This window comes from Lonchura striata, chromosome 8 (genome assembly GCF_046129695.1).
Source record: "Lonchura striata isolate bLonStr1 chromosome 8, bLonStr1.mat, whole genome shotgun sequence".
Taxonomy (NCBI): domain Eukaryota; kingdom Metazoa; phylum Chordata; class Aves; order Passeriformes; family Estrildidae; genus Lonchura; species Lonchura striata.
The window spans coordinates 23269567-23282575 of NC_134610.1; the positions used below are offsets into that span (position 1 = coordinate 23269567).

Consider the following 13009-nt stretch of genomic DNA (forward strand, 5'->3'; position numbering starts at 1 on the left):
TTTCTCCCGGTCTTCCTAATAAGGTGTTGTCAAAAATCTGTTCTGTCATCTCCTTTCCTGTAGATAGGAATGTTTAAAATATTGAGAAGGCTAAAAAAAAAAAAAAAGCGAAAAGAAAAAAAAAGTTATCTGTGCTCTCTAAATAATCTTTCCACTAAAATAAAAAGTATTCAAAAGCCCAGTTTGACTGCTGAATTTTTTTTAGCTTTACTACTTGAATTGATAGGCTACACAAAATCCCTGTACATTTGGTTTGTCACATTATCTTTGGAAAAATTAACTTTAAAAAGTATACAAAAATTACAAGTAGGGAAAAAAAAGAAAAAATACAAAACCTTTTGACTTTCAATTTTTTTGGTCAACAATGTTCCAAATCAATCCAATTGCAAAAATTGCAAATACAGTATCTAAGTAGCAGTCTACATTATTTGCGAATAAACATTTGACAATCAACTCATACCAGTTATTTACAGTTATAATGAAAAAAATTAATTCAGCATTGAGGTATATCATTATAATATCCTCTGGCTTCAAAGGCTTGCCTGTTATGAGAGAGCTTAAGCCATGAAATCTTAACTCAAAGCTCATGAATATTGCTAGGACATTTTGATTTCAAGGTGAACTCAGGCTGTATACAGAAAACTAAGTAAATACCAGACTGAAAGAGTACTTTGATATATTTACTTTTTGTAAATACTTGTTCTGAAATCCTTCACCTCTTCCAATTAATACTTTAAAACAACATTTATTTTTAAAAATTCATCGGATTTTCATCTTAAATGAACAAATCTAGGAGTCTGCTTACTTCCATCCCAAGTTACTGCATTTTGTCCCCACAGTACATTACCATATCACCTCACCATATAACTGTCTAGCAAGGTCCATAATCTGCTGAATTTTTTCTTCTTGTTCAGGCACTGCAGGTTCAATAAACTTATTGAATTGCTTGTAGAGAGTCTCTATTGCTTCTCTTGTTCTGCATTCTGCAGAGTAGTTGCCAACTCTAACCACTGTTGCGCTCACATCTTCAAACCAAAATTGACACTGAGGGTTAAAAAACCTGCATTATAATGAATTACTGTCTGCAGTTCAAGCTGTTGAAGAATAGACTGGATTATTCTTAGACTTTCCATAATCAGTGGCACACAGTATGTCTTAAATATTCTGACACATTTAACCTGAAAAACATTTGTTCATTACTAATGGTGCTTCAAGCATTAGTAGCTGTTAAATTTTCATTAATACTAGGCCCACGCTCATCTTACAATCACGGTGAAGTTACTATTTAATGGGTCAGCAAAAACATATTTTATTTCTGTCTTCTTTCCACATTGTATATCAACCGGCTAATTTCAAAAACGCCATGTTATGGCCTCAGTTATAGCTGTGTAAGGGCGTAAGAGTTCTTTAAATTTAACATTCTAGCAGATGGGGTTTTTGGTCTCAGCAACCATTAAAGTCATCAGGAATCTTACTAGTGACAAAATGGGCTTTAGAACATACACATAATAAACATCTTTGGTTAACAATACTCAGAACAGAACACAATCTGGTGTTCACTCAGAACCATCAGTATTGCATCATTACAGAAAGCAGCTAAAAATCACCAATTCTAGCCATGGTTGAAATCAGCATTCAAGACTGTGCCTATTTGCTGAAAGAAAAGTTTTGAGTAAAAGGTGATACTTTACACTAAGTTAAAAAACAAATCAAAACAAAGCAGTCTTAAATTCTAGCTTTAGGAGATAATTTATTTCTGTTAAATAAGTGGGGAGTTTGAAAATGTAAATATTCAAGAAATATTAACAAATTGCTTTGCTAATGGTATATGTAAAAACACACTGATCAGGTCACTGGACATTGAAAATATTTCTTAAAAATCTTTAGTATTGTGATTCGTTATTAAGGGAATTTTTCATGTACTTAGATCTCTTTGGAAATAAGAACAACGTTATTTCTAAAAATAAAGTGATGACCAGAATGAGCTTGCCCCATGGCAAGAGCAACAACACAATACAGCAAGACTAAAAATATTTACAGCAAGTAAAATACTCTTACAGTACTGTCACAAACTTTTTTCTTTAAAAAAAAACAATGCATGAGACAGTCCTCAGACACATTAAAATGGACTTATGGAAGTATCCAATAAGAAAGATTGCAGTTCAGAAAAAAAATTATAGATATATTTAAAAATTTAGTTTACTAAAAAACCCATATTCTTCTATTAAGGAACTGAGTGTTTTATATTTCAGTTCCATCATTTCATAAACCATAGTGGGTACTGTGATACCTGCCTCGCATAATTTGACGGCCACCAAAGAGGACTTTGTGGTGCTTTCTGTTGCCTCAGAGCTTAATCAGAGAAAATGTGCTCCTAAGCATGACCATAAAAATGCTGAATGACCGTGGAAGTCATATGGGCATATGGAGGCGGAGACACCACTTGCATGAATATGATCACACTGAACATTTATTTCTCCCTTTCACCACAAATTTAGAAAGAAACAAAAACCCATTTTATCAATTTATTACTTTTGGAATGTACAGATTAACCTTGAGGCAGTTAAAGCACTTTTATCCATCCCTGTCCTGGATTGTTATTACAGCCACAATGGGGCTGGCAGGTTTACTAGTACCTCTTTCATCATCTGCTGCAGATGCTCCATGAGATCCAGATTTTGCTTGTAATCTTCCACAACCATGTTAAAATCATTCAGCTGTTTTTGTAAGTCACTGATAGAGCCCAAGAGAACTTGAACTTTAGCTTTAGGTTCATTTGCAAAAGGGTCAATTACTTTCTTCTCTAAATTATCCATCTTCTTTTTAAGAATCTGTTTAAAAGATATAGCAATGTTAAATACCACTACAACATGCTTCTATTTTTGGAAATTTAATATAAAAAAGCAGGGGAAAACCATACATACGTATTTCTTGTCTTATGTTTTAAAAATTACAAGCTGCTCTTTCAAAAATCAAAGGAAACTGGAGGGCCTCTGCAAAGCTGATTAAAATTTATATAAATTATATTTATTAAAGGTATAATTGAGCTAACTTTTTCAGCATAAAATAAACAAATACCTGCAGTAATAAAACATGGTCATGCAAGACTTGCAACTAAAAAGGCCATTGAAGGAACAGTTTCTGGTGAATACAAAACATGGGTGAGGCTAACAGGATTCTAAGGTACCAATGAACATGATCAACTCCAGGCAATGAATACAGCCAAATGCTCTGAAGAAAAAAGTTCATCACTTACATGATGAAATCAGAAAGACAAGAGAGTAGCTTGATGCAAGACATGATTCTTTTGGGTTTCTTTAAGGAGAAGAAAGACTAGGTCACACAATAGAGGCAAGAAAAATAAAAGATTAAACAGAAAAATAATGGATTAAAGGAGTCAAGTCAGGAATTGGATTAGCATTATTTCACTGAATTAAATGGCAGAATAACAGGAACAGAATAGTGAAAAATGTCTCAGTCAATGACAGACGGAGGATAATATGAGAAAAGTAAGAGGGAAGTGCACAATAAATTTTGTGATGTGCCAGTTTCCTGTGATGTGTTTGGCATAGGCCAAGTAATTAAACTGGTGAAGCTTTTAGTAAGCCTGGATTTTCTGTTACCTGTAGCTTCTCTGCATATGTATCAACTTGCTGAATCTGTACTTTGAGTACTTTCATATTTCGAGCTTTTTCAGTTTTCTTCATATAGTTAAACTTCAAATTGTTGAATTTCTTTTTGAGATCTCTAAATGATTCTCTGAGCTGCAACAGTGTAAATATATTTGTTAGTAAAAAAAAATGAAATCAGTGCACATCAATTTAGGTTTGTTTCAAGAGCTGTTTAATGGACTATTTAAACACTGAAAATTTAACAGAGAAATTAGTAATACTATGCCATCTTATAAAGCATCCTTAGCTCCTCAGAATTTCTTTCCAGTAATAATACTCATAATCTTGCTAAAACAATGTTTTTGCATTTTGAATGACAATGCAATGAATATTTCCAGAATAACGAGGGAAAAAAAAGTATTGTAACAAGAGATGAGATTATTATTGCACAGACAATCTATGAAAAAATCCTCTCCAGGAGTTTCCATTGTTTTTAACTAGAGGTAGATGCTCTTCACATACTTTAGTCCATTTAGTTGAAATAGTCGCCATGTAACTGTCCCATTCCTCATCCCTTTTTCAAAAGTCCTGCTGCTGAAAAGAAGTTATATATGGACTTAATTTCATACACTGTGCAAGTCCAAACGTTCTAGTACATTTACTCACAGCACACAAAGAGGAATACAGCCCTTTGCAGGATCAAGATGCAGACTGCATGGTCGCCTGACTTTCAAACTGTGCTCTGAGTATCCTGCCCAACAGATAGAGAAACTGTCTAACTACTATTGGATGTGCTGTGTGAGAATACTTCTGCCAGGCAGCACCGACTTGTTGCAACAAGCCCAACATTACAGAAATTATTCTTACAATTATATAAATTAAAATTAACTAGTAGGTCCAATTATGAAGTATCCATGCCTTTGAAGACTTTTCAGATGAACTCATACCAGCTACCTATTAAATCTAGTTATATTAAATTTGTTCTAAAACTCTTTTTTTAATTAGATGGAATATAGCTAGATTTTCTTTATTCTATAGAAAATATTATGAAATGCCAGAATGATAGGAACTACAGTGATGAAGCTCTAGAAAGCTGCAATTTCATTTACACACATATGGATCAGATACATTGCCAATTTACCAGAAAGAGTTTAATACATATCAAAAAGAAGAGCCATATATGACGAACAGAATTTTAAACCCAGTGTTTATTTACCATAGGAACTAGTTAACATATAGGCTTGCTATATTCTTTATCTTTTGTTTTCAAGTGGCAATTATATTTCCTTTAATATTGTCATACAAGTAGGCCTTTAGTAAACCATGTCATTTTTTTATTATTAATTTTATATAAATCAGCATAACAAAACTATTTAGATAAACCATTACTAAAGGCCTATGATATTTTCAAGCATAGTTTTCCTAATATTTTTTCTCTGATAGCTATGCAACTTCCAATTTTATTTACAACTTTAAAAACTCCTTTCAGATATTACTGTTACTTTTTACTTTCTTTAAGCAAGAGATACAAGAATCAGACAAGTATAAAACCTGCTTACAATCAGTATTAATTAATTGATAAAATTTGAAATAAAAGAATATAAAAATGACCAAAATATTGATTTTAAGAATTTCAAATCCTTTAGGCAGATAATATTTTGCTTTTAGTATAATGTATAATAATAATAATACATAAATTATGTAAAAGTATGTTTATTTAAAGACACTGATACAAAGAAATGGAGAAATTCTAATGCCTTAGGATCTAATACCCCAGACACACAAATGTAAAGAGCTTACTTCACTAGTGTTAACAAGTTCAGGCCACATCTACAATTAGGATCTAATACCCCAGACACACAAATGTAAAGAGCTTACTTCACTAGTGTTAACAAGTTCAGGCCACATCTACAATTGGATATCTAAATATGTATTTGAGGCTTTTTTAATATTAAAAAATCCTACAGACTTCACCCTCCACCCCCTCCTCCTTCATGCCAAAGAATCCAGGGAGTAAAGAAGGCTTATTTTGCAGCCACTGTTATTGGAACAGCTAACAATCCATCATTATTATTATATACTAATGTTAATCCATCAAGGGATATATTTTTCATTTCATCTAGTGGGATGTTGCCACATTATTTCAGCAGTGAATAAACAGATGGTGCTCAGTCAGTGTAATGGAAAGGAAGGGAATTCTATCACTGCCCCTGTGATCTCCAATTACTTTAAGCTCTTTATCCCGCCTAAGTACACAGAATAATAAAGTCTATCTAAAAGCCCTCTGTTAATATAATCACTTCTGCAGAACAATATTTTTTTATTCAGAAATCAAGAGTCTTATTTGCTGCTTCAAGTTTGTGGGAAAGAAAAGATGAACAAGAGTTTATTTCACTGGCCTGTGCACATACAGACTAGCAGTGATAATTTATAAGGCCAGAGGCTCTCCTCATAGCAGTATGTGAAATTAGATCGCCTTGTTTCAGATATGATGGCTTCTGTGTGAAAGGTCTGCAGCTGCTGTCACTCTTCTCTTTTAGCCTCAGTGGAAAAACCAGATTCAGCTCTGACTTGTGCATCAGACTGCATTTGCACAGCTCCTGTTATCATCAGCAGTTGTACCAAGAACAATGTGTGGCTTACAATTTTTAGAAATCTAAACATATCTGAGTTTTTTAAGATTAAATGAAAAATACTGAAGGGGCTGTGCATCCAAATATGCTTCAGTGACTTCAGCCCACTGCTTTAATGGGACTTTGTACCTTGTCTATTGTGTCATAGTCTTTAATCAGGCAGCTGTTCTAACTATAGTTGCCCTGTCACAGGTGGAGAATGATAGTGGAGGAGAGGGGTTTAAGTACCAATTGTTTAATTTTATCACAGGACCACAAAAAACAAATGGAAAAAACAAGTTAAAAAATGCTCTAAACATTTTTTGTTAACAGTACCATTCCAGTAAATGCTTTGATTGCTGTGTGAGCCACACAAAAAAAAAAAAACAAAAAAACCAAACAATAATTTTCTCATTAAAGAGTTGGGAAAAAAGTCTCAGTCACCTCTTCTTTAGTGATTTCAGAAAATACAGTCTGTCTTTACATAGGTGTGGATTTACTTAGCAAAAGCTAAAGATAAGAATATATAACTTTCAGTGTCCTGTATTTATATTACATATGCTTCATGCTACAGGGAACATTAATGTGAAAATCATTCCATTTCAAAATCCACCTTCTGTTCTTCACAGATGCAGAGGAGTACAATCTACAGAACATCAAGTACAGATCCCATCAGCCTCTTACTTTAATGTATCAGTCTGGGAAAGGTAGTTCTTTGAAATGTTTTTCTTAAATTAATTTTTTTAGAGACATCTAATGAATGTAGCTTTCTGATTTGTGAATTCATTTGTATTTGGCCTACCAAGATGTTACACTGATAGTCATATTACCTGAGTAATTATTCCTGACCTAAGTTCCATAATGCTTATTCTAATCTCTTGTGCTCATGAACATTTTATTTCCTCCTAGCAGTTTTTCAAGTATGTCTTTTGTTTCTGAAAAAATATTAGTACTAAATTATTCTGAACATTTCATTGAAATACTAAAAGTTCTTTACAATGTCCTGACAACCACAATATGTACAAATTCTACTTTTGTTTGAAACTTTAGCTTCATAAGAAAAATTATGAAGACTCATGTTTCAGATGAAGCTGACTGAGCTGAAAGCCAAAGAAAATATAGCTGTTATATTTCCAGTCCTCTTGGTACAGTGAAAGCATTTTATTGCCAGCCCAACAGCTTGATAGAATCCTGAACAGCAGTGCCATGAAACATAGATTAGTGTTGCTGCTGCGTTGATCCAAGGTTGCTGCTAAAATCAAAGTCTGTTTTTCTGTATATATATGAAGCATTTAGGGGAATGGTAAACAGTAATATATATTATAGAACACACCAGCTCTTTTAACAGTCATGCAATGAGTTGGGATTCATCTCATTTACCTCATTTATATCCTCTTGAGTGGTGCAGTGTTGGAAATACTGTGACAGCTCTTCCTCGTACTTATCAGCTCTGGAGCTCCAGTTTATGCTATCACATTCAAATCTAGCAAGTTCTTGCTTCAGATTCTTTACAGAAACATTCAAGCAATTCTAATGAGGAAAGAAACAAATTAATCAGTCTCAGGAAATGTATTGATTTAACCGATCCAAAATGAAAATCATTGAGGCAGAAGGTGCACAGCCAGCCACAATGGGCTAGAGTAAACTAGCTCTCCACTGGAAGGAGAGCAAGGACAGAGTGGTTTCAGTCACTGGTAGCATGGGGGGTGGTTTTGGGTCAAAGTCACAACCTAAACATGGTGTCTTCTCTGAGCAAAGAGGGAGTGACTTACTCCAGTCCTCTGCCAGCTGGAGAACAGCTCCTTTCAGTCACCCATCACTTTATGGTGTCTGAAGAGCAGACTGTCAATATGAAGGATCTAGCCAACTCATAAGGAAAGCCTTGCTTTCTTAGTAAGCGAATGAATAATGAAAATTCTTCCCTGAATAAATAATTCCTTTCTAAAACTATATCCATCCTGTCATGCGAATCAGTCTTGAACCCACTGATAAGGTAGCACTGTTACTACATTTTCTCTTTTGTTCTTACATTATTCTTTCTTTATAGAAGAACAAATCTGCAAAGCAATCTTGTCAAAATAGCAGGATTGTAATGTAGAGATTCAAGGAATCGCCATCAGGGCCTTGTGCTTCACAAAACTAAAGTAAATGATGGCTTGCAGTTTTTTCCAAGCAATGATATTTTAAGATTAATTTCCTTAAGGCTCTCTCTGTATTTTTCTCAGAGTACTAATACATATTTGCACATCTAAAATTCAGCCAGATAAGTCCAATAATCTTTCAAATTTATCCTTGATTTCATAAATAATTTTACTTATACTCACAGGTTGCTGCACTGCAGACAAGATGTCTACTCCCTGGGTAATAAGTAGAGTATATAGCTGTCTAATATGTGCATGTTTCTCCTGAGAGTTCACAAGGTAGGTTTTGGCCTGGTGCACATTTTCAGGGTCCCCATATATTTCAGGAATATCCAGTTCTCCTAATTTTGATAGACATTCCAGCTGAAATATACAAAAACCAAAAATAAGTGTCTGTTAAAAATAACTTTTTCTTCCATACCATTGAGTTTAAGTAATTAAAATTTGTTTCAGATCTGAGTTTCAGATCATGCAGTTTTAGATCCAAGATTTTAATTGTGATCACCAGGCTGATTAATTTTATTTCTCTGGTGAAAAGGAAAAAAATACAACAGGAACCAAAACCAAAACTACAATGGAAAGACTGTATATTTTAAAATGTTATACTCACTTCTTTTTTAATGTGATGGAATTTGACTGTCTTGCTGAAAATCTCATCATATTCTATCATTGCATCCTTTATTGTTTGATGGAAATGAATAAGCTCACTTATTCTCTCAGTATTCTCTTTCACAGGAAATCCTTTCTGGCTTGGTAATTCCAGTAATTTTGTTAGGTACTCAAGCTCAGCATTCAGTTGCTAACAAAAATCAGAGAAGTTACTCGATTTGCACAAACATTGCAATTTTTCCTTTACATTTCATGAAATAACCATGTGACAATGTAAATTGCCTTGGGGAGAAGTCAATGCCCTGCACTTTAAAACACTACATTCTGTACTTTCTGATATGCAGAAATCTCAGCTATCACCCAGCCTTGCATAAAAACTAGTCAAACATAATTAAAGGGCAATGGCAGAGTGAATTGCTCAAACTCAGAGACAGTATTCACAGGAGGCAGAAAAGCCACTATGATGTACCTCAGCCTCTGACCTGCTCTAAATTCAAAAGTTGATGCTCTCCTTGTACTTCCACCACCACAGTTCTTGTCCCTTGAATACACAGCTAACACAGCACAAGACATTTTCTGGACACTGAAGGCAAAATCTCTTCACCTCTACCTTATAAACACAGAAACACTTCCTCTTGGAAAGCTGTTGTGAAACATAAAACACTTAAATCCCAGAGAGAGTGTCTGGCATCAGTGAGGGTGTGGATCTTTATGGGACCAAAAAGAGATTTTGATGTACCCTTCACTCCACTAGCTTGGTTTCTCACCTCATAGTGTGGTTTCATTTGGTTCAGCTTTTTCTGGAGTTCCAAAACAATTAAAAGGTCACTTCCAAGGTCAACTGGTACTGCAAGCTGGAGGGCCTCTTGAAGAATCTCTAATCCACGGGTAGTCTAAAAGAGAATCAAAAAGTTCAGCATTTCTAACTGCAATAAATTAAAAATTACCCAACAAATTTAAAGTCAAAGCTAAATTTGTAACAAAAACTTCCTCAAACCAGGCACCTAAATGCTGTCAGTAAAGCCTGTCACAAACCTTCTGAGTGACGAGGGTGATAAGATATCTTTGAGACAGCATGAAAAAGCCACTCAGAGGCCAGGACTGCAGGACCACAGACACATGATTTCTGTGATAGCAGACGTGCTGCTGTACTACTGAGTGGCAGCAGAGATACAGCAGCTACAAGCCTAGCTGCTGTTTCTACTTCTGCTACTAGCCCACCTAGTGCTTCTTTTAAAGAGTGCTGCACACTCTCCCTGTGCCAAGAAGGTTTCAATCCTCCTTCTTCATGAGCCATTGGATTTCAGTTTAGTAACTATTAGTACACAGCTTAATTCAGCAACTGTTCAGTCTTCAAAAAAAATGGTGCTTTTAAAAAGCATTAAAAAAATCACTGCTGGTAAAGCATTGATTAAGCTTCATTAAAACTTAGAATTTGAAGTGGAGACTTGGACTTGTATGCATTTGAGTAAGGCAAAAAAAAGATCAAAAGAATTTCATGGTTCCTGATGACTAACTGACAGAACAGAGAACAGAATATGGACAAGAATCATATCTTACTGATCATCACTCTTAAATAATAGTTAATGAGAGAGACACAGAAAAGCCAATAACAATCTATAAATATTTGCCACAGTTGCTTTCTTCCTAGCTATTTTACTTACGATTTTTAGTTGTTCTTTAAATATCTGGCACTGTTGCTTGATGGGTTTTACTTGAGTAATTTTAAAATTCCAGATTGCCCAAAGATCAGTCAGCTCTTTCCTTTCTTTATTCAGATTAATAATGATATCTTCTGTTACTTTTATCGATTTTTCTACTTCTAATATTAAACTCTCATTTACCTGGCAAATAAACAGACACATTTTTTTCCACACATATTTTTATAACATACAATTAAAACTTCATAATTTTAAATAAAGCTTAATAAAACCTCAATTATTCTAATGTAACTTTTATATAAAATTTTATTCTTTTGAATACAGTTTTCCCTTAATATTGTCTAGAAATAGGCACAGATTGACAGAGTTTGCAAACTGAGGACATACAAAGCTGGTGTTTAAAACACAGAACATAATTCAATAATGACTGAATTACAGCCATCTGATGTCTGTTTCACACTCAGACAAAATAAAAGAATTTCTGACTAAACAGAACTACCCAAAATGGTCTTTTGGAGAATAAATAGCAACTGGAAAAGAAAGTAGATGAAGAAAAGACCACTCCTTTGAAACAAAGCAGCACTGAAGCATAGGAGGGCTAAAATGCTTAGTATTTGAATATTTTAGTATTTGAATATTTGGTATTTTTTCCTCTTTTCAGTACAACCGCTATGAGAAATACCAGAAAACTGGGTAATGTCATTTCTGGTTTTCTCATTTGATGACTTTTTTTTCTAAGAGAAGCTGTAAATTACTAGTATGATCCATATCTTCCAGATATTTAAAAGCCACAGTCTGTGAGTATCATGGGAACAGAGTAGTAGAAAATACGGTGACAACATATATCCAGGTTGTTAGGGGGGTAATGTCTGAAGATGTGTCAAGATTTTAAGTGACTTTGCCATTACTCTGACTGTCTTACCTTTGCTTGGCTGCATCCAGCTGGGACACACACCCTGCAGCCACACTAACAGCCTGAGCACCTTCCCTCCCTCAGCTGCTTTTTCCAATTCACCTTGCATCCTGCTCTAGTTTACCAACACCACCTCCCCCTTCCCAGCTTAATGTCTAACTGCTCCCTAGTGTGTCGTATAAAAGCAGAAAGAACAGCTAGGTATTCAGGCTGACCTCATTAATTTGGATTACTTTAGGAGGTGTAGCTTAGGGAATGATTGCACATCTCAAACCAGCACCTCATGAAGTGTTGTTGGAAAATTACACAGGGATGCCTAGGCAGTGTAGCTGTTGGACAGAATGTAAAGACACTGGGAAATATTGTCTGCAAGGAAGTAACTCTAACATCCATTTCTTTAGAAAAATCCATACAATCAGTTGGTAAAGACTCCCTGCCTCTTAGTGGAAGTAAAATAAATTTAATATTTTACTTGTGTATATGCTGCTTTCCAACATGAAAAAAACAGATATGAGAATGCATTACATTTGTATACATGGACTGTGTCCATAAGGGCTATGTCATTGCTAACAACAAAACTTTTTACATTATCATAAGCACTCAAATACTTTCTTCTTCTGAAAGTATATATCAGCATTAGCCCCTTTAAAACTAGGTACACAATCCATCAGGCATAGAACTAGGATTGGACCTCACCACAGGCAAGTATAAAATATTCAGTATGGTTTATCAGATCATACTCACCACATTTACTAGATTAAGAAAATAGCAACCCAAATTTTGGGTGGAAAAAGTCTTTTTTATGGTCTGTTGCCACTGAGTATTAGCTGACTCTATTGCAATTTTACTTTCAGTCTCTCTGTTTGTTGATAGGGGTTTTGAATTATAGAATTCCTTCAGATTTTTAATATCATCATTCACCTATAGAAAGACATTAAATAAACATTTTAAAAAATCAAACTAGGTGCTATGATCAGAAGTTATAGAGATATGATAAATTTGAATAGCACCCTCTGAATCCTCTCATAAGATCTATGAGTCCCTAAAATATTTACAAACACCAAATAATAAAATAGTTTTAAATAACTTTCCCACTGGTAGACGGCAAGCAGACAGGTGGCAGCAATTAACTCAATTTCTGTCACATATCCTTACATGGATTTTACGTACCAGTATATCAATGCACTGGTTTTCACTGAGCTGCTTAATGTGAAGTAACTGAAGTTAACAATAATCAGAAGTAGACATAATACAATATTTTTTGTAGTTTATAATGCAATAAAAAAATAAATATGGCTAATTTTATCGGATAGGTCCCATTCCATCCTCAATTTTTTTCTAAAAATTAACGAACAGCTAACATATTATAGAATCTTAAAATGGAATCCAAATCAAAATGAAAATTAAGCATCCTGATACCATTAGCTCCCAAAATTATGTTGGTATTGAATTGATTGTGATT

At 34.3% G+C, this 13009-nt stretch overlaps 1 protein-coding gene across 3 annotated transcripts in view; it reads right to left on the reverse strand.

Moving 5' to 3' along the window:
• Positions 1-13009, reverse strand: part of CCDC141 (coiled-coil domain containing 141) — a 56135-nt gene that overhangs the window by 16490 nt on the left and 26636 nt on the right. For all 3 annotated transcript variants that reach the window (XM_077784829.1, XM_077784827.1, XM_077784828.1), the window contains exons 12-20: positions 12292-12468; positions 10638-10817; positions 9741-9866; positions 8975-9163; positions 8548-8727; positions 7604-7753; positions 3624-3764; positions 2637-2831; positions 861-1044 (exon numbers count right to left, since the gene is read on the reverse strand). In XM_077784829.1, the coding sequence (XP_077640955.1) occupies positions 861-1044; positions 2637-2831; positions 3624-3764; positions 7604-7753; positions 8548-8727; positions 8975-9163; positions 9741-9866; positions 10638-10817; positions 12292-12468 (1522 nt within the window). The remainder of the gene's footprint in view (positions 1-860; positions 1045-2636; positions 2832-3623; positions 3765-7603; positions 7754-8547; positions 8728-8974; positions 9164-9740; positions 9867-10637; positions 10818-12291; positions 12469-13009) is intronic.